Source organism: Chlorocebus sabaeus, chromosome 8, assembly GCF_047675955.1.
Source record: "Chlorocebus sabaeus isolate Y175 chromosome 8, mChlSab1.0.hap1, whole genome shotgun sequence".
Classification (NCBI taxonomy): domain Eukaryota; kingdom Metazoa; phylum Chordata; class Mammalia; order Primates; family Cercopithecidae; genus Chlorocebus; species Chlorocebus sabaeus.
This window is the reverse complement of record NC_132911.1, coordinates 78,811,512-78,834,430: the sequence shown is the minus strand read 5'-3', so window position 1 is coordinate 78,834,430 and position 22,919 is coordinate 78,811,512. Positions and strand designations below refer to the sequence as shown.

Below are 22,919 nucleotides of genomic sequence, written 5' to 3'. Positions count from 1 at the left end.
GTTGCTTTAGAAAAGTGAATTATCTCCCATCAAAACTGGTAGATGGTCCATCCAATAGGCCAGTTCATCTAGTGTCTAATCTACTTTAAAATTATGAAAATAAAGAAAACAATTAGATATACTTCAAAAACAACACAATTAATTATACTCTTTTATTGAAAGAAAAGTAATACGATGGAGTTTAAAAAGCTACATTTGTTATGGTTCATAAGGACAGAGGTTTACACAGGTTTTATATATGTACACACTCACAACACTATATCACAACATCAGAAGCACCGTTTTTGCCACAGCATTAGGTAATGAATACAACTCCAAATTAATCTGTTTAAAAAAATATCTAAAATGATACAGTATATTTGAGGATTATATAAATATATGAGACATATTTAGATATTTTTAAAAAATAGTGTTTATATATATGCATCACAATCATCTCTAATTCTCAAAATATTATGGTACCAAAATTCTGTTTGTCAAATGAAACATCAGATGCTGCAGTATGTATCCAAGCACCAGTTTAGCACAGTATTTAATTCTCCTCCAAACTAAAAGACTGCTAACACGTACAAACTGAACTGAGTATTTCAAACAACGTTGGAATCATTTAGGCCCTCAAATTTTTTTTTTCATTAGCTGATTGTTCTTAGAGAAAAAAGAGGGAGCTAAACCATTTAGATTAATATTGCTCTGTGTAGTAGAATCAATCCTAGGGCTCAGAGAAGAATATTCCTAGGCACTGGAGAAGGTGCAGGGAACAAGTAAGTCCATTTTATGTATGCTACAAGTTGGAGTTTTGCATGGGATTTAGTTCATAGAAAAGGTTTTACTGCTTTAAAATAAGTTTGGAAATATCAATTTGGAAAGTGCTTCAAGGTAAATCTTACTTGATCATGCTAACATAATTTCAGAAATCTGTCAAAACAGATTACAAAAGAGATTACACCCAGATCACAAAAGAGATACACCCAATTATATACCTAAACTGAAGGTTTACAGGAGAATATTATCTATATTAGTTACAGATGATATAATCCTAAACTTTTACATACATTTTTCAATCTAGAAGGACTTTGAATGGAATAATACATTAGTTCAATAATATGACCAAATAACATTGTCAAATTATAGGCCAATAATTAAAAGTGGGGAAAGAATCCTTTTATATATGAAATTGATTATTTTATTTTTCTATATGTTTTTTATCTTATGAACTGTGCTAAATAAAAATAAATGATCACTTCTGAAAGTGAGACAGTTATAATTCTGTTAACTAAATGTAATTCTAATTGTATTTATAAAGCTAACTAAATTTAAAAATATATTTTAGCAATACCTAATTCAGAAAAAAAAAAAAAAAAAGAGCATTTTAATAAGGGCCTCAGACCTGGAAAATCATGGAAAACATTATTAATTAGGAAAGTGGGTGCCAGAATATATTAACTCGCCTTTCCTCTTAGATACATGTTAATATTATCAAACATTTTTAGGTGCTGTCAGGTTTAGGAAATATATGAGAATTCTAATATCGCGCAACAAATTTTTATGGAACAGAAATGGCTTTTGCTGTCAAGCAGCCATTAAGAATTTGTCCTCATAACCACCAGAGGGCGCCAGTGCCTGCAACATTATTAGTTGTCGCCAATCTAACCAGTTTAGGTGATATGTGACTTTGGACATTGCCAAGCTATAAAAAAAATTTTAAAAAGAAAATCAATAACTCCCAAAGAAATATATTTACATTCTGTAACACCTAAATAATTTTCGACTGTTGAATTAAAACAAGAGTTAATTTGCCTATTTTTGGTAAAGATTAATTTAACACAGGATTTTATTAATATTTCTGAATCAGGAATTGAATGGATAACACTTTTAACAATGCATAAAAGGAGCATTACTAAAGCCATCAACACTAACAATTCATTTAGCACCATATATTTAGCACCAGAACAGATACTGACAGTTCACACTGAATAAAAAAACTTTAATTGCTAAGAAACTTCAAAACTGATAGCAAGGATATGTGGTAATTGTAATGTGTTTTCAGCACCATTAATCAATGAAGTGTTAAACCTTCTAAGTTTTTTACTGATCTCCCATAAGTCAAATTTAAACAATAACATCGTTTTAAAAATTATTTTGCATGTGTTCAAATGATTGGACGTGATTATATGTTTCTCCAACACAAATAATGACAAATTTTTATGAAACATAAAAGCAAAGATAATGTTAGACATTAAGACAAATGTAACTTTATTCTCCCTAATCACTTTGGTAGGTAAGGGCTTCCATCTATGTCAAGATTGGCATCCTTTGATACTGCAGAGCCTGGGTATATGGCTACACAGGAAAAACCTACACCAAAGTCTAAGCATTATTTTTCCTTCATAGTCCCATTCAAATTATGTGTTTAGCTTGTGCATATATTTCACAAGCACGGCATCAACACAGAACAAGTAAACTGGCTTAAATATGTATTCGATTTCATTATGTAGATAAGTTGGTTTCACACAAGTGCATATTATGAGAAAAATATCTATTGTTTCAATTCAAATATTCTGTGTAAACTGAACTTGCCCTTCAACTCTGTGCTAAAGCTGCATGGAACTTTCAAATGAATGTTTCCATGAACTTTTCAAATGAATGTTATGGCGCTGCCAAATGAAATTTGTAGGGCAACTCTGTTGGGTGATGGGCCATAGAAGGGATGATGCTTAGACAACTGAACAGAAGCAAAAACAGTAAGAACAATAATGACTTCATCCACATTTTTTGAGCAAACTTATCTATCATAACCAGAAACATTAAGACTGCCTACACAACTCACAGATAATTCTATAATGAAATCCATCAGTTTAATTCTAAAATTATAATTTTTCAGCCTCTTGATGATATGGAAGCCCCAAAACCTGTATTGTGAGAATATTAAAATTTTTCTACTGGTCATATAAAAAAATCAACACCATAGAGAGGATTGATGCTATGAAATACGTATGCCAATTACTTTTTTTTTTTTTTTAGTGATACCTTTCCACATGAAAACCTTAATACTGACAATTTAAAGCTGCTCTTATGAAATAGCTTATACCCAGACCCTTTCTGCCTTTGGCAATTACAGTGAGAAATAGTTATCTTAGCACCATTGTTGCATGCTGTGAAAAATATGGCAGGCTGTGTTGATACTAGCAAACTTTCATTTGCTTTAGCCTGGAAAATAAAATATTTTACATGGCCACTTTATATTATTAACTTTAAAAAATAGAGTTAGAATAACAAATATACCCGTTATATTTTCAGCTGAGTTGTTAAATTATAAATAAACTTGTAGTTCTTGTCATGGTTTAGAAAGGACTATTGCCTAAGTGTGTAGACCCTAGTCTTAATCTGATATATTTGATGATTTATCTGGATTTTTGATACAATCAAAACTTTGTATTTAAGACATTTTTGTCTTAAGCATGGAAAGATGGGATTTCTGGAAATTGTTGCCATTCTTGGCTTTTTAGTTAATTCTAAAAATCCATTCATATAAGCATTTATTAAATATTTATTATGTTACACCATTTAAGAAGCTGGGATAAATACAAAGATTAAACAGAGTTCCTGCCAAAGAGGGGCTCGTGAAAAATTTAATTTAATCTCAAATAAACGTTTCATAATATTAATGAAAATTTTAATATTCATGAATTTTTATTAATCTGGTAAATTTACCTTCATAAGAACTCCTGTGAAATATGTAGCAAATATTATTCTTCCTTAGAACTGAAAAGTGAACTCACAGAAGCAATTCAGCAACAAAACTGGAACTTAGTGTAGCCATCTTCTGTTTAATAGTACTTATTGCTGTTTCTGTAGAATGAATATAGAAAAATCGAAGAAGGAAAAACTTTCTAGATAAAATCAAGCAAATATCCAACGAATGAGCTTCCCCTACAATTGTCTAGATATATTAGAAAAAAGTTGGATTAAGACCTAAATAATGTAATTACTTCTATTCTCCATTTTAATCTCAAAAATATTTATCTTTAGTAGCATCTGCATATGTGCCCACAGAGGCAGAGTGGTATGACATCAAAGCATCTGGTCACCATATTCAATTTATAAGAATAATTGGGCCAGTCATTCGTTAAGAAGTAGACTCAATCTCCAGATGGTGTATTTCTTCACCATTGAATGGATTTAATGATCTGTCATCTTTCAAAGTATCCAACCTAAGAAACTGCAAATGTGTATGGAATTTTAAACAAGTAGCTTCCTTCTGTTATTTGCACTCTGGAACTAACCATATTTAATTGTTCTGTAATTCTATGGAAGCATTACACAACCTGAATAAAACACACACACACATACTTGAAGTGCAATATGTTAAATGTCTGGACCAATATGTTGTATTCTCTTCTCTGAAAGAGATTTCATGATAGGAAAATGTTGCATTTCCAAATTACACGAGGAAAATTTTCATAGTGACTTTGAATGGATTTCCATGATCAGACTCAACGAAGAACTGAAAATGCTTCTTCTACAGAAACACAAAAATAAAGTTGGTAACTAGCCCTTAGAAAAGCATCTGAAGAAGGCTACTTTAACAAAATCATGACTGCCTGTGGTGTGCACGAAGGATCTTTCGTACAATACTCAAAGACCTAAGAAGATACGTAGATTGAGTCAATGACAGGCTAAACAACAAAGAGATAGAGGTAGCCTCAGCACCTCTACATCTCTTTCTGAAATCCTTTGCCTCCTGCTGACAGGCCTCAAGATGTACTAGACACTAAGGATAACCCATTCTGAAGCTCTCCATCTGGTAGTTAGGTGCAATTACACTTTTCATACCTGTTCCCTGAATTTTATTTCTCTTGAACTTCATTAGTTTTCTGATGGTCTTACTTTCTCTTTTCCAAAGTCACAGCTCTACAATCTGCTCCAGAAATCTTGGCACTTGTTAATTCTTCCCTTCCCCTTCTCATTCCAAGCACCGTAACTAAATTTCCATGAGAAGCAGAAGCCTTATGTATATATTGCACTGCATGGCTCATTACTTGCTCCACCTACACAGCAGGTAAATACTGCTGTGTCTGCTTCCTTCAAAAATAATTTTATAGCAAAATCACCAGTCAACATTATTTCCTGAATATTTTGTGAGCTTGAGGGCAGGAACCATGTCTAATTATCTCTGCATTATCAGAACATAACTAGCAGAGTGCCTTGCATATAGTAAGTGTTCAACTCATGATGACTGATTCAATAAAATGAGACTAAGTGGAAGGCATGATTTGAGAATTTACATAAGATACACGTTGGCATTATCCTTTGGCAGACTCAAATAAGAAAAAATATCTCCAGAATGAAATTCATGGTTACTTAATTAAATTATTATTTCCAGATATCACTAAGTGCTATTTTACAAATTAACATTTTGTGGGTATTATAGAAATGGGTGCTAAAGAAGTCCCATCACCTCATGTATATCTGAAAATAGTTTTTTAAAAATTTCCCTCAAGTTGACTACTGAATCATATTACTATCTACGTGTAACATCACATATTATATGTTTGTGTGCATATATAAATCCACATACATATATATGTATATGTATACATACATGCACTTACAGGTCAAATATATACTTATTCCTTAGGAACATAATGATATAATTCCTTTGGAATGTAAATTTTAGGATTGGATGCATCAACTATGTCATCATTACATGTACAATATCTTAATTTAGGCTTAGAGGTCAGAAAATAGAAATTGATGTTTCAAATATCTCAAAAGATTAAACAAACACGCTAGACAAATACTAATTTATACAAAGGAATACTAAAAGGAAAACAAGATTAGCACAAAATATGTATAATATGTGCAAAATTCAATATATATATATATATACACACACACATGCCCATGTTCCCAGAAATCATTATATTTCCTGGAGGAAAAGGTAAGCTTATTTAAACCAGTACAGGTAGTTTGACGTAACTCCTGGAAAACACAGATTGTCAGTACAAGATCCCCCATAACTGGGAGGACAAGATGAACATGGTACCCCTACTTTATATGGTGCTTCTCCAATCCAGTTGCCTCTAGAAGGGGGGGAAAAGAAAAAAGCCTTAATGCAACCCATCCATTTTTTACAAGTAGATTGTCCTTAAGCCATATGTTCATATGTATTAACATGTGATGATCTGTTTGAGAAGTTGCTTTAGAAAGTCACTGAAAGTTATAATCATTTCTTATTTCAATAGAAACTTATTCTGTATATCTTGCTTTTAAAATGTAATCTGAGTATTGTTGATGCTATGTTAATTTACAGATAAGAAGTTTCTCCCTGCAACACCTGATGACACAGAGTCCTGGGACACCGGGCTCATTCCACTCAAATCGCTCTCCTTCTACAGCAGATTTCTGGAGCACATACTCAGGCCATATTCCCTTAAACTTACTCCTTTTAAACTAATACTAATGCTCATCTAAGGATGATTTAAAAAACAAGCTAATATTTTCTGGGAGATTTAAAAGTAATGGAATGAGTAACAAGTTATCATATACACAAAATATATATTATCATCAATAAAAGGAGATTTGCTTCTAAAGCTGTAAAGTATTTTAGATTCCCAATCTTCATAAAATGAGACGTGAAAAACTTCATATATGGTATAATGGTATAAACCAATATACCATTATTCTCATATTAAGAGAATAATGTCTCTCAGGAACAATTAAAGGTGATTTCAAAAGTTTTCTTTCATATGCAAATTCATAGCTACTAATTGTTTTAAATTAGTACTATTAGATTTTTGATAATACTGAGCCTATTGAGTTGAATTGCTTTGTGTTATCAATATTTTTCCTTCACTGTGTTGATAACCATTATCATAACAATAAACCAAAATCTCCACTTTACAGTGTTAAAAACAGCCATGATGTCATACTGTTATTTTGCTCTTTTAATTATAAAGGAAAAGTTAATAAATGTGTTTTCAGTAGCGTGGTGATAAGTAACTAGAATACTAAGAAATAGCAATATAGACAGCAACGTGAAGACAATTGAATGGTCGGGAGAAAATTTGTTTATCTGTGGTAAAAAGTCAGGGTTGGAGATAAGACAACAATAGGTAAGAGGCTAAAACATAAAACAAGTGGTCCTCATCTTCCTGAAGACCCAACTAAGACCCAGCAGTGACTCACAAAATCTGTAAGACATGAAAATATCTTGATCAACCAGTCAGTTAAAAATTCAGACTTTTATCTATAAAAAAATCTATACAGGAAAATCTATCTTTAAAATGAAAAACTTTTATTCATATTACAAAACGAGATGGGATTTTAACACTGTCCACCTCTATTAAATTTATTCTACACTATGCTCTAAGGATAAGCTTCCTCATGCATACTTTTGATGCCATCACAGGCTTGCTCAAAAAGGTTCAAGGGGAACCCATTATCTTATGAGTGTAGCTCGCTGTCTTATTCTAATCCTGTACCATTCATAATCTTATTTCCCTCTATGTTTTTTGTTTGTTTGTTTGTTTCGTTTTGTTTTTTGAGACAGAGTTTTGCTCTTGTTGCCCAGGTTGGAGTGCAATGGTCAATCTCAGTTCACTGCAACCTCCACCACCCAGGCTCAAGCAATTCTCCTGCCTCAGCCTCCTGAGTAACTGGGATTACAGATACACACTACCACACCAAGCTAATTTTGTATTTTTAGTAGAGAAAGGGTTTCACCATGTTGGTCAGACTGGTCTCGAACTCCTGACCTCAGGTGATCACCCGCCTTGGCCTCCCAAAGTGCTGGGATTATAAGAGTGAGCCATTGCACCCGGCCCTCCCTCTATGCATTTACCAAAAGCTATAAAAGCATATGGGCCAAGCCAATGCTATCTTAATTTCATCTTTTTGTCGATTTGTTTTTCACACATTTTTGGAGCACATATTTTTAGAAACAGAAACTTGGAAATAAAATTGTATTATAAGTAAAATTATTACATATTTTATACTATAAACTTTTACATAAATGTCCGATTTTATTGAATAGAGGATAATTATATTCAAAACAGTGAATCAGCCAATTTATACACTTACACTATTCATTCTTTCGTTTTATGCTATTCTAACTAAATTCTTTCTCTCTCTCTTTCACTTATCTCTTTGCCTCCTTCCATTCCTCCTTCTCTATCTCTCTCTCTCTTTCTCTCTCTCCCTCTCCCTTTTTCCCACTGAATAACAGTTAGACTTAACATAATTTCATATTAGGTTTGGAAGAATTATTCAGCTACCAATCAGGACTTGAAAACCTTCTTCATTACTTAGTTTTCAGAAAAATTGTTCTTTATTACAACTGAAATGTAGCATGTTAATGTAATATCTTAATCTCTTGGACCTATAAAGCAATAATATATCTCACCGATAACATTAGAAAATTATAACTATGGGCCAAAAATGAATAGTTACATAAATGAAACAAAAATCTCTTAGACTATTTGGGTACCAACTGGCCTATTTATGTCAGGGAGAAAGGGTAAAGGTTTCATAGGAAAATACAACGTGTAAAACTAAAACTTTCATATAAATGTACAATTTTAATGCTTTTTTAAACAATGTAGACACAGTCTACTTTCTGAATCTTCCTATTCTAATAATTATGAAGAGGGGAACATAGGGAGAATCACTATTTTTCTGACTTTGTAAAAACACTGCCACTGGCATACTACCATATAAATGAGTAATGCAGTTATTTGTGAAACATTTTCTCATTCCCTCCCCATGTTGGAATAGCTGGAGAAAATCTTTGTTTGAGACTTACTTTGGAAGACACTAGCAATGTCATAAATCCTTTGCACATTTTGGTATTTATTCCAAATGGGAACAGAATTGTGTATAAATATTGGAACATTTTATCATCTGAAGAGTTATTGTAATCAAGAGGCATTTTACCAAATGCTGATAAATGTTTATCCTCATAAAGAATGTTCACAAATATGGCTATATCTTATAATGTTTGATAAATTTCCATAATCCATTTTATGTATGCCCTAGGATTAAATTATAAATTTTTTAAATATAAAAAATAAGAGAAGGAAGAAGGAATTCACTTCCAATGCTTTGCTAAAAAGGTAAGCCAACATTTTTGTACTGATAGATGAGAATATCACGGAAGATTCTTCATTTATTTTATATAGTTATTAAAAGCTTGTGCGGTACAGTGTTTATTTTACAATTGCCATAATTAAAACCTATGGTAAGGAGAATTTAGCGAGCCCCAGCATTTCAAATTGCTTTGCCTACAATTTTAGACTAGAATCCCCGTCTTTGTGAAAAGTAATCTTTCAGCTAATCCTTTTTTCAGAAATATTGGAAGGATGGTGGATTTGAAGATTAGAGGCCATTATAGCTAAGTCTTACTCACTTACCTGTCACAGATACCTATCAGCCTAGGGATATTTACCATCTTTAAAGGATCCAGGAAACAGAATCCAACCTGGTACTTACTTTGGGGCATAGTTGCATACCAAGTAAACTGCACGTCGCCAGACAGATCCCCAAACATTCATGTTTTGGCAAGTATGAATTGCACATCCTATCCGATTGGAAGTGGCCCAAACCATCTGTGAAAATAAACCAATATACTATTACAGACGTCAGAGCTAAGACAATGCATGTCCACCAAAATAGTATTAGCATATATTAAAAGTATGAATCAAAAATGAATAAGGTCATTGAAATAACCTGCGTATAATGTGTGCACATGGGACCAAAACATCTCATAGGACATCTGGGGTTGCAATCCTGGGGATATGGAAAAGCATAATCTTTCACTTCATCATACCATGGCTTGACCAACTGGAGAATAGAGCGATATCTGCATATCAAGAAAATAAAGAAATCAGAGTGCAGCAGTGGTAATATATAAGGGATCATGTTACACTATAAATTGATTATTCTTTTTACAGATTATTCATGATGATCCAAGAGCACATCCACCCCTCAAAGTCACCATCACCACCTAGTCAGGTCCTCTATTCCTCCAAGTGGGGCCAAGCATGGAAATGGCCAGGGCTGGAGTAAGTGATTCTGTATTTGTCTAAACATGTGTCTGGTCATTCCACAAAGAAAATGCAAATAATTTCAGGAATCATCAATATCTTATTTAATCCATGTCGAAAACTTCCTCCATCAGAATTTTATAAGCAATTCAGAATTAGATGTATAAAAGTAGTCACTATAGTAGAACCCAGTGCATTTTTTTCACTTCAGTTTGAATTCCCTTAGTTTTAATAATAGCACAGTTGATTTTCCTTCCTTATTTGGGGGAGATGGGTCTTTGAAATGTTGGATAATGACATTGCACAGTGGCAGAAAAATTATCCTAGCAAATTGGAATAGCTTTTCCCATAGCTGCCTATACCTGCATGTATATGTGTGTGTATAAATATATGTAAATGCATACATTTTTATTGTATACATTTATGTATATGCAGGTATATGCAACTATGGGAAAGTTTCATGCACGTACATATGCACACACATACACACACACACAGCCTCTGCACAGTCATGGAGCTTTTTACTGAGATGGAGGGGGCTAGATACAGCACAGGCTTAACCCTTTCTAAGATTCTGTGAGCTCAAAGAAAAGTCCAGGCTAAGGGAAGGTGTTCCAAGGGTGAAAAGGTGAACTGGCCCTTTAACCCAATTAAATAATTCTGGAAGACATCTAAAATATTCCTAGACCAAGCATTAGTACCTGACACATAGTGAGCATTCAATAGGTATTTGTTGATATTATTTGAAACTGATGTAATTCCCTCCTAGAGTCCATAATTAATAAAGCCATATGGATGAACTGCATCAGGGAAACTACTTCCTACCTTCCAGTGCGTACAGATAGATTTTGGCCCAAAAATCTCAGTAAGTAAGAAGGTCCGTGGTCCCAAATGCAAGTAGCGGCCCAAGCCTCTGCCGATTTCGCAAGATTTTCATCCCAAACCTGTAGAGGCAAAAAGTCTTCAGCATTACGGGATTTGCTAATAATAAACAAAAAGTAAGACGAAATAAATGTTGTTACTATTTCCTAGAGTGTCTTTTCTTTTCTTTTCTTTTCTTTTCTTTTCTTTTCTTTTCTTTTCTTTTCTTTTCTTTTCTTTTTTTTCCTGGGCTGGAGTGGAGTGCAATGGTGCAAACTTGGCTCACTGAAACCTCCGCCTTCCGGGCTCAAGCAATTCTCCTGTCTCAGTCTCCTGAGCAGCTAGGATTACAGGCGCACACCACCACGCCCAGCTAATTTTTGTATTTTTCCTAGTGATGGGGTTTCACCACGTTGGCCAGGCCAGTCTTGAACTCCTAGCCTCAAGTGATCCACCCACCTCCGCCTCCCAAATTGCTGGGATTACAGGTGCGCGCTACCACACCTGGCTAATTTTTGTGATTTTTTAGTAGAGACAGGGCTTCACCAAGTTGGTCAGGCTGGTCTGGAACTCCTGACCTCAAGTGATCAGCCTGCCTCAGCCTCCCAAAGTGTGGGGATTACAGGCATGAGCCACCGCTCCAGGACTCCTAGAGTTCTTTTAATTCTGATTCCTGAGACTGCTATAACTAAAAGAAAGCAAATTCAGGCCACTGTTATTCAAAGTTCTGTAATGCAATATGGTTATACTACAAAAAATTACTGCCTTTTCAGTGTCATCTAGATCCAACATTCATACATCAGTTTTAGTAAAGAAAAGGTTAACAAAAATACCATAACTAGTTGTAACTTGGGGACAGCTCATCTTGACTACTGAAGTTTGAATCCAACAAAGTCCATTGGTTTTCCTAGAGATAATTTTCACAGCCATTGGGAGCCATTATATTAATATATTTTAAGAAACAAAGATGATCCAATTTATTCAAACTGATTTTACCAAAATTAACAATGTCTAATTTTATATTGCAACATTTAAGGTCATACTCTATTATGATATAATAAATCCCATAGAGTCTGCATACATAATATAATTTGAATCATTAGTGGTAATAACAATAATACTATGAGAATTTACATTTTTGTTGGTGTAAACTAGAAACAAACTAATACAAGTAACACTGCTACATAGTGTTATAAAAACATAGTACTTCATGGTTCAATTAAATAAATTAAGAAAAATAGCAACTGTTGCTTTCCTTTATAGAGGAAGCTAAGTTAATAAGGATGTTAGTGATGTATGGTAAATTTTCTTTAATTGAAAACTATTGTACGACAAAATGTGAATGAGCCATGGATTTAACATACATTCATATTAGTTACCATATGGATTGGCATACTCATTTCCATAGCCACAAGACGAAACCAAGTCGAGCATTTGTGGACTTGCCAGTAATAAATCAGCTCTGAAATGGTAATCTATTTTCCAGCAAGTCATAAGGTACAAAAATACAGAATAGAGGATATTTATAATTCTCATACATATTATAGAAAAAGAAGTTTAAAAATTTTCTCTTTTAACATAATTTAGTGATGTATTTACCTGTTGAGAATAATTATTTTAAAATTGGTTTCATAGTTCAATGTCATGGCATTATTTCCTAAACTATTAATAATATTTATATATTATTCTACCTGGAAAAATAGTGTTCACGTTGTGACTAGACAGTGGTTGGCAGTATATTTTAGAAATTGAGACCTTGTGTGAAGAAGGAAGCAACAGTTTTATAATCACTTATATTTACATGGAGCTTATATGAGGAGGTATGTAAATGTCCTATTGATCTTTTTGTCCTACTTTTCTTCCATCAGATTGTGTTCAGCTAAGCAAGGATTAGTAGCTATGCATTCACTGTAAGTTACAAGCTTTCAAGCAAACTCATGGGAATGCTCGACCATATCACTGAAAAGGCTTCATTTCCCTCGAGGATAATGGATTGCATAGATTTATTTAATATAACAACATATTTAATTGAAAGAAACTAATTTAGCGATTTTAAACAAAATAAGAAAAAAAAAAGATGAACTCTTCAAGAGACCCTGTTACCTCAGGAGGCCTACTTTCAAAAGACATTTGTTAGTTACTCAGAAATAGTTTTAAATTAGGAAAAACAAAGTCATCTTACACATATTGACCTAGGATGACATAAAATAAACTCACTCACAGAGTTCATGTAAAAATTATAGCACTCTGGGGCTGAAATGAACTTTAAAAAACATTTCATTTGGTTGAAAATTGATTTATCAAATATTTTTTCTTCTGACCAAATATTAACAAAATATGGATTCACAAAATATTGATTGCAGTTCACCACAATACAAAACACAACAATTAATTTATAAAGGCATTTCAGACGTAGTAGCTTCAACAAATTATGTCCCCTACATGGTCATTAACAAATTATAGTTACTTGGGAAAAAGTACATGTATCCATTCTGTACATATTGGGCTAGAGCGCACACTCAGATCTATAACTGCTAAAATCACTTCCTTATAATCCTATGTTGAAATATTAGCACACCACGCACACATAGTGCTGACCTGGATCAGTGACTAATCAAGGATCCTGTGCTCTAACCCTAATTCCACTGCTAAGGTCATCTGCGACTGAGGCCATGTCAATTATGATCTCCCAGTTAACTCATCTGTAAAATGAGATTGAATGAGGTCATCCTCAGGGTCTCTTTCATCTTTAACTTTTTGTGATTTCGATACACTTGAGTAGCCCTAGCGTCAGAGCCAGGAAGATCTATGTTCTAATGGCCTGGGACTTCCTCAGTTCTAGTATTTTCCATATCATGGAGAAAGCAAATCTAGATTACTTTCAAAATAATTAAAAATATTCAAGACATTTCTTTTACCTTATCTCACTCTCTATATGTATATTGAAACATCACATTGTATACCTTAAATATGTACAATAAAAAATAAGTAATAAAAAATTAAGGCATTTAACAATTTTAAAAGTAATTTACCATATGTAATCCTATATTTATACTCATTCATATATTTAAAAGATAAATATTGAGTATGTCAAAAAGATAAACTAAAAAGTTCACGCCTGAAAAATATCTTACAAGACCATCCTTTGTTAACTGTTATAGGGAATTTTGATATGAAGAAAATGTGTTCACTGATGTCCATGCTTTTAGATCTTTCTATGTACAAATATTATATATTGGAGAAGGTAGTTACAGGGAAGGAGGGATAATTGCTTTCTCTCACTGTGTTTGCTCTTAGGAAACTGGGAGGGTTTCTACCTGTCTCCATGTCCCTAAAGGAAGATTCTGGAAAGTCTGGCAGGTACTGTCAGACTCCCACATGGAGACAGGACTGACCTACCCTCTGATGCTCACTGCCAGGGAAGTCAGAGGGCCCCATGCTCTTTCTTGCCTCTGTCTCCAGGCAGAACTCACATCTACTCGAGAGAGAGGGAAGGTCTGGCTTAAGCAGTGAGCTCTAAAATTTGGGAATTACGTCGTATCCTCTGGTAAAACTGAGACCTACATTTACTTTCTCTGTCTTTCTCCACTGCTTACAATTCCCAGGGAAAGATCGGTAAGTGATTTATCCCCTTAGTCTCCAGTTATTTAAATTTATTAATATGAGTTTTATTATTAATATTAATAACTAAGTTTGAAACTGACAAGCAATGATAACTTCATTTAATAACTATCAGAACCACATGAAGAGAAGTTGATTAATGGGTACAAATATAGAGTTTGATAGAAAAAATAAGACCCAGTGCTTGATAGATAGGTAGATTATAGTTTACAATAATCTAGTGTATATTTCAAAGTAAATAGAAGAGAGTTATTCAAATGTTTCTAGCATAAAGAAAAGACACAAATTTAAAGTGATGGTTATCCCAATTACACTGATTTGATCTTTACACATTATATGAATGTATTAAATTATCATATGTACCCTAAAGTATTTCTATTATGTATCAATAAAAAATTTTAAAAATTAAGAAACAAAAAATATAGAAATTTTCAACAAAAAAGTGGGGTCTGTAAGAACTTATGATTAATTCTTTCCTATCTGGAAGCTTCAACATTGTAATGAATGTTGCCATTGTAATTATGGGAAACATTTAACAACTTATGAAAGTTCAGAAAATGAAGATGTAAATTATTTAAACATTTCACTTAATTTATTAATTTCCAGATGCTTAATAGGCAACCTATCTGACAAATTTCTCTGAGTGTCTGTAGCATTTATTTAAAATGATTTTAATATACTCTACAGATGTATCAGTGGAAGAAAGAAGGGCACAGGTGTGTACTTATTTCTATGAAATGCCTAGTAAATATGCAACATATTGTTATCTATTCTTGAAAAAACTAAACAGCTAATATATACGGAGCTCTTATTAAACCAGATTCAACATTTTGACATCTTAGTTCTTATCCCTCTCAATAAATAAGGTATTTTTACAGATAATTTGCTTGTAAACACTTAAAATATTTCAATTTAAAAATGAGGCAAAATTAAGAATATTATGCGTAAATATGCAAAAATATTTACAAGACCCATTAGAAGTTATATATTATGATTAAAGTAGATAAATCAGATAAATTTTAATTCATAAAATTAAAATGGTTCATAATGGTCAGAATATGCATATGCTTGTAGGATGCTTTATTGCTTCCAAGTAGTTTTCTTCCATTCTTTTTTAATTAAGAGACATTCAGTTGGTCAGCTCATACATTGGTTGATTTAGCTTTGGACTAAAATATTCACCATAAGCTATTGTGCTTATAAATAAAATTAGAGAGTTTGAGGTAGACACAGTACCTTGTCTGAGAAGCACAAGAAGTTGAAACCACATAGTCAAACTAAGACATGACACATATCCAGAATTCACACTGAAGTCATTTAAATATCTAAAAGAGTAGTGATGCCAAGAGATAGAAGGAATATGAAAAGAATGCAGGATTCTCATCAAGTTCAGAGATCTTTATAACTTGAGCTGAATACAAAATTGAGTTAAAAATGTTGCTGCATGGGCAAAGGTTGCTGACTTCCATTAGTAGACAGAAAAATTTGATAATACTGATCCAAACCAGATATGAGGCTGTCTTATCAATTGTTTTTCTAAGTTTTGGGATCCTCAACACAGTGGCAGCCAGGACCATGAAGCCCACTGACATCTGAAGATGTTGTCCTAAATCCCAGCCACTATCTCTGGCTAATAAGACATGCAAAAGAAATGGAAGGCAACCGCCAAAATTACTTGGGACTCTATTCCTAAACCTGATTGAGATGACTTATTTTCCTTTTTAATTGGGTAAGATCCTTTAACTCCAAATATAGAAATTAAATGTAGAGATGTTTAAAATGATAAAATTTAAGGTAAAAATCCAAATAATGCCCATTCTCACTTATAAGTGGGAGCTAAACATTGAGTACACATAGACACAAAGATGCGAAAAATAGACACTGGGGACTACTTGAGAGGGGTGGGAGGAAGGTGGGAACAGTAGAAAAACTGTTGGGTCTTATGCTCACTACCTGTGTGATGGGATCAATTTACTCCAAACCTCAGTATCATGAAATATACCCAGGTAACAAACCTACCCATATACCCCCTAAAATATGAAAGTTGAAATTATGTTTTAAAAACATTAAAAAGAATGGGTTTCTAGGGTTAGGACTCTGATCTTATTTGATATTACTAATATATGTAATGGTTACAAAAATGCCCTATTACAGTAACATGTTAGTCTTACATTTTCAATTTAAATATATATGCATATAAATACTTAAATTTATGATTTTACATTGAAAATGATAAGAAAATCTGTTAATTTTTTCTACAGTTTTGCAAAATTTAGGTGAATTGAATCACTACATTTCTTAGAATTATATAACTTATTTAACTATATGGAAAGTATTACTATCAATAAATATATTGAAATACTAAAAAAGAAAATCAAATCTATTAAACCCATACATGCAGTTTAAGAAATTTAATTTGCAAGTGGTAACAAACATTAAATAAATGTGATTGTCAAAACTTACTATACTTATGAAAAGAACAAAAATTTATAAAGTTAAAATGTTAGGGAAAAAACAAGAATATTAATTTTGAAAATTAAAGTGACCTTTGAGAAGTCTATTCTACACATGGAAACCATTTTCAAATACACAAAATGCTAAAAATAAAAATATCAGACTTTGAATTTTGGGGGACAGATATACAGTTATTTTCTAGATGCCATATCAATGGCATTGGAGATAGTATGACATGTCCTATAGACATTTAATTTTTCTTGGATGTTTATGTGTCATTTCACATATATAATATAAAAAGCAAAAACATCTTACATAGACAAGTTTTTATTTTTAAAATAATTTAGCTAGGGCTATTTGATCTTTTTCTTAGATTGGGAAAAGAGTGCTAACCTATAGAAGTGGGAAAAAAAGGCATTAAAAATTAAGTGATGCCAAAATTATTTTCCTTTAGGGCAGCCAAAGGCTTAAAAACACTTCATACGTTTTTAAGTATGATTACGGTTCTGTTTTAAAATTAGTGGATTTATCCTCATTAGATAGAAATGCTTGTGAAATGGCCAATAAGGGAAGCTGACAGCTGAATACACAAGAACTTGTGTTAAATCAGACAGGAGGGCAGTACTGAGCCTTGTTAGGCCAGGGAAGGGGAGGGTGGCGCAGAGGATGAGAAAGGGCTTTCATAGGAGAATTTGAGAGTGGTGATTAGATTAATTAGATGATATTAAAATAGCTCTTTGTAAGAGTAGAAGAGGATTAAAGAAACTTGATTTAAAAAGCATTCCCTTCAACCTCAAAAATAACTACAAAATATGACACTGTATTATGTATATCGAAAAATATAAAGGTGAGATCCAGAGGATTTTTGTAATGTTTGAAAAAAGATAATGAATTCTTTCCTTAAATAAGATGACTATTATCTTTCATGTAAATTTCTTTATCTATAAAGAGATGATGCAAGTTGCACTATTTTTAGGGGCTCTGAACTGAATCATTGCCAGCAACATAAATATCTTAAAAGCACATAGATAATTGTAAAAATCCTCTTTTGAACCCTTTTCCTATTCCAACTGCTATGCCATTCTTCTCCTTTCTTTTACAACAAAATTCCTTGAGAGAGTTGTCTTCACTGGGAATTTCCAGTTTTGCTTTCCCCATTTTCTCTTGAGCCCATCCAAGGCAGATTTTCCACTCTATCCCCACTCCACCCAAGCAGCTGTCTTCAAGGTCATCAAAGGTCATCTCCTGGTCATCACCTTCCTTGGTCTATCAGCAGCTTTTGGCATTCCTGACCACTTGCTCTTTCTGGACACACTTTCTTCCCTTGGTTTCATGACTCTACACTTGTCTTTTTTTCTCTGGCTGCTTCTTCTGTATCCCTTTGCTGATTCCTCCTTATCTCCACAACCTCTGTGTGCTGGAAAGTTCCCAGGGCTCAGCCCAAGTCTCCATATCCACTTCTCCTTTTTTTCCATCCTTGTTTCATTTATATTCACTGCCCAGATAAACTCATCCAGTCTCATGGATTGAAGCACCAACTATATGCTGCTGGTATTATTCCAAATTATATTTCTAGACTCTCAGTTGAATTTCAGACTAATTTATTCAAGTACCTACTTTTCCAAAATTGAACTCCAAATAGTCATAACCTTACCCCCATCCTTCCAAACCAACTATTCCTGCTGTCTTCCTGGTATCCGTGAATGACAATGCCCTTTCTCTAGTCCAGGAATCAGCTAACTATGGTGGACAGGTCACGTCACCTCCACTGCCTGTGACATATTGTCTATGATGTTTTCCTGCTACCGAGGCAGAGTTGGGTAGTTGCAACATAAACCATAAGACCTACAAAGCTGAACATATTTATTATCAGGCCCTTTACAGAAGAAGTTTACTGGTTGCTGTTCTTTATTGCTCAGGCCAAAAATCTAGTCATCTACTCTATTTTTTTAGTCTATATCTGCTCAGTGAGCAAATCTTGTTGACCCTACCTTCAAAATACTGTATATCTAGACTATAACCACTGATCACCACCATCACTGAATATCTGGAGCTCAATTTTTGAAAAGTACGTAGGTGAATAAATTAGTCTGAAATTCACCTGAGAGGTCTCTAAATACAATTTGAAATATCATCAGCATATAAGTGATATTTCAATCAGTAAGACTGGATGAGTTTACAGCAGCAGTGAATATAAATGAAACAACGATGAAAAACAATGAATCCCTTTCCATTATAACAACATCATCTGCATTTAAAACACACATTTATTTGACCTACAAGCAGCTTAGTTCATGAGAATGTGAATCTTCAGGAGAATGTGCCCACTGACTCTGCCAAGTTAGCTTTAGGATACCTCGACAAAAGTAGAGCAATTGGAGAGTAATTTGTCACATAAATTCTAGACATCTGCCTGTCAGAAGAACACACACATGTTGTAACCCAGCCAGAAAGTGCAACCCGTGATGGGAATTCCTTGCTCAGGGCTGCACGGCTTCCAGGTCCCAAGATGATCTCACTGTCACTACTCATTCGTGCATATGTAGAGTAAGAGGCAGGTGGGGAGTGCCTTGACTTTCCATTTCCTTAATTATAAACTTCTTACCTTTTCCAGGATCTTCAGAAATCCACTGTCTTTGTGTAGCCTCCCCTGACAGCTTATATTGGCAACATCTGAATGGAAAGGATTGTGTGTGTAGGTGTTTAATACAAAGGGTCTTGAGGCTAAGAAGGGGTTTGGTGACAGGATCCACTGAGTCAAGGATCTATGACATAGAGGTTCTCTTCCCTCTTAATATCCAATCTGAGACTGTATGCTCTGGCCTGTGAGTTTTTCTGGCCTGTGAGATTTCCAAGGGTATATGTAGTACAAAGAGAAATATTTGATTCCACAAGAAGAAATTCTTCCTAATATTCAGCAATGCCCTCAGATGAAATGCCTGTAGGGAAATTCTCTATCCAAAGGCCTCAGAAACAGGAGAGATGAACATGGGAAGAGGAACAGGTACTTTATATTGCTATTTAAAGCAGTGCTCCCCAATGTTTTTGGCACGAGGGACCAGTTTTGTGGAAGAAAATTCTTCCAGGGAGGAATGCGGGGAAGGATGATTTTGGGAAGAAACTGCTCCATCTCAGATCATCAGGCTTTAGAGCATTAGATTCTGATAAGGAGTGCACAACCTGGATCCTTCTCATGCACAGTTCACAATAGGGTTGGCACTCCCGTGAAAATCTAATCCTGCTACTGATCTGACAGGAGGTGGAGCTCAGGCAGCAATGCTCGCTCATCTGCTGCTGTGCAGCCTAGTTCTTAACAGGCCACAGATGGGCACTGGTCTGCAGCCTGGGAATTGGGGAGACCCCTGATTTAAAGCATGCGCTTGTCAGATAGAATTGTGTTCTTAACATTTTTATTTACTTGCTCTATGACCTTGGGAAGTTACTTATGCTCTCAAACTTAAGATTCTCTATCTCCAAAGGAGGAAAATTTTCTCATCTCGCAAGACTTGAGAGGGTTAGGTGACATAGTGACTGAAGCGTATTTAGCACAGCTCTAGCAGGGCAAAGGTGTATTTAAATGGTAGCTATTATTATTGTTGGAGATTTGGGAATGGTGGTAGAGTCGGTCACTTAAAATGAAAAGCAGTGAGGTGCACTTTTGATCACATTATCTGACAGTCTGAGAGATATCAAGAATTAATCTCAACTGAGCAGACAATCAGCTAAAGTGAAAATGGATAAACCCTGAAGCAACTAAATAATCAGAAATAGAATTGTAAGGAGATTCTAAGGAGCTTGCTTACAGGTAAAAGAAGCTGAAAATTAGAGAACATTTTAGACGTTTTAAAACACGTTAATTCACCTCCTTAGATCCTTCTTTAATATATGTTTTATCTTTAAATTTTAAAACCACTTGTTGATAGAGTCTAACAATCATCCCACTCTCCAGGGAAATATAATACCCACCAGCTATCATTTAATATTAAAATTATAAGACAGGAAGAGATTTATACATGTATTTAATTGTTTTCACCAACTCAATATTATATTTTAATAACTAATTTCTAGATTGTTGAACTCTCCTGTGATATGCTTGCAAACCTCATATCTTGCCATTGTCCACTTGGTCAGAAGGATTCAAATGCCTTTCCGCCTACCTACGGCCTGCTGAAAACATGATCTCTCTGGAATGCAGAGAGACAGATTTGATAGAATGTTCATATTTAATTAAATTATGAAAAGTGAATTCGATGCACTTTTTACTAGAAAACAATATTGTGTCCTTAAGTAACATTTTTGGACTACTTCAGTTTGGAGTATGAGGTGTGAAATTTTAAGAGACTTTATGAAAAGTTTAGTCTAAAAACACAACTTGTTGGACATTCTTCCATATGTGTGTCAAGAAAAATGACTGGCGCCTGATTTCAGATGCTATGGATAACATAGACTGGAAGAATTCAAATCCCATCCCTCCGAGCCTCAGTCTAGATTGCATTTTATGCCAAACATCTTTCTTGACCATTTTAAACTGTTAGTTTATATCTTCTGTGCCCACTTCATAGTATTTTTCAGAAATTCTTATAGATAAGCAAATACCTCAAGTTCATAGCTATTTAAGGGTAAATGGTTTTCATAAATGCTAAATTCATGACACCATTTAAAAAACAGAGGGGGGTATTTTCTTGCATATTTGTTGAGTAGATTCTCAGGTATAAAATAATGCATCTATGCTGTCTCCATGACACTACCCAACCTCTAGTATGCAAAGTGATTCATTTTGACCACCAAAGGATATACCCATCCAAAATTCTTTAGTAGAAGAATGCTCCTTCCCCCACACTAGCTACTTTTTTCAACCTCCAAAGGTACGTGTATCCTGCGTGATAAACCTGCAGCCACTAATGACTTCCAGAATTCTGCTCTTTATTTCGTGTTGTCTAACTCAGAGGAACTTAATTGTCTGTCAAAAATGGAGGCGTCTTCCTTGGCTGCCTCATCATATAAATCCTCATTCTATTTCATCATGCAAACCACTCACTCCTATGGACTTGTACCTTACATATTTCACGGCTCTAATTTATGTTTTTTTTTTAATACCCTTATTGCCTTAAACGTAGCTGAGGCTACCTAGACTATCCTAACAGCTTCTTGACTGCATCTTTTCTTCACTTCTTTGATTATATAACTTTCCTGCTTAAAACCTTCAATGATTACCCTGGATCTTAAAATGGAATTCAAACAAATTTTTGAGTGCCTTCCTCAACCTCATCAAACATCAGTCTTTCTTCTCTACACTAATCCAAGCCTCACTGAATTTTTATCCATATCTCCAGCGTACTACATACCCTCTTAGAACATCCTCCTATACCCACTACAGATCCCTCTTTCCTTAACTCACGCCTGTATAACTTTATTTATTTTGTATATTTCCTATTTAAAATCATTCCTTCTGGAAGCCTTCCCTACCTTCTTACTCCCACTCCACATCTGAACTAGGTCTTCCCATGGGATTCCAAAGCACCCTGTATCTATCCTAGTTCAGCATTTAGCATGCTGCCTTGCACCTGACTTGTCTATTCACAGTACTTCCTCCCAAAGAGAGTCCCTTTGCTCCCCACTGACTCCCTCAGCACACAGTGCCAGACACATGAGTAAAAATTATGGAGTGAGTGATTGAATGTTGTACAACTCTTGCCCCCCAGAGCATCACAGTTACACTCTAACAAGAAAAAGTTAAAGGACCTCATTTAATTGTTCCACAAATAGTTACTGAGTAGTTACTACATATTCTCTGTGGAGCCGACATGATGCTAGGCTCCATAAACATTCAGGAGAAACACAGTACAATTATTTTTCTACGCTGTTGCATTTGGTCAAATATCATTTTCCACCAAAAAACTGTGTCCAATATTGGGAAGGACAGTCACTACCTATGTGATT

The 22,919-nt window shown here is 34.2% G+C and overlaps 1 protein-coding gene across 5 annotated transcripts in view; it reads right to left on the bottom strand.

The window, feature by feature from the left end:
• Positions 1–22,919, bottom strand: part of PI15 (peptidase inhibitor 15) — a 44,621-nt gene that overhangs the window by 14,940 nt on the left and 6,762 nt on the right. For 3 of the 5 annotated variants that reach the window (XR_005241054.2, XR_012093712.1, XR_012093713.1), the window contains exons 3-6: positions 10,869–10,987; positions 9,727–9,859; positions 9,490–9,605; positions 3,712–6,083 (exon numbers count right to left, since the gene is read on the bottom strand). Coding sequence is in view for 2 of the 5 variants with exons in the window: in XM_073018164.1 (XP_072874265.1) it covers positions 5,948–6,083; positions 9,490–9,605; positions 9,727–9,859; positions 10,869–10,987 (504 nt within the window). In the remaining 3 variants the exon portion in view is untranslated. Of the gene's footprint in view, positions 1–122; positions 6,084–9,489; positions 9,606–9,726; positions 9,860–10,868; positions 10,988–22,919 lie in introns of those variants that run through there. The other 2 variants (XM_073018164.1, XM_008000920.3) reach the window with 1 other exon arrangement.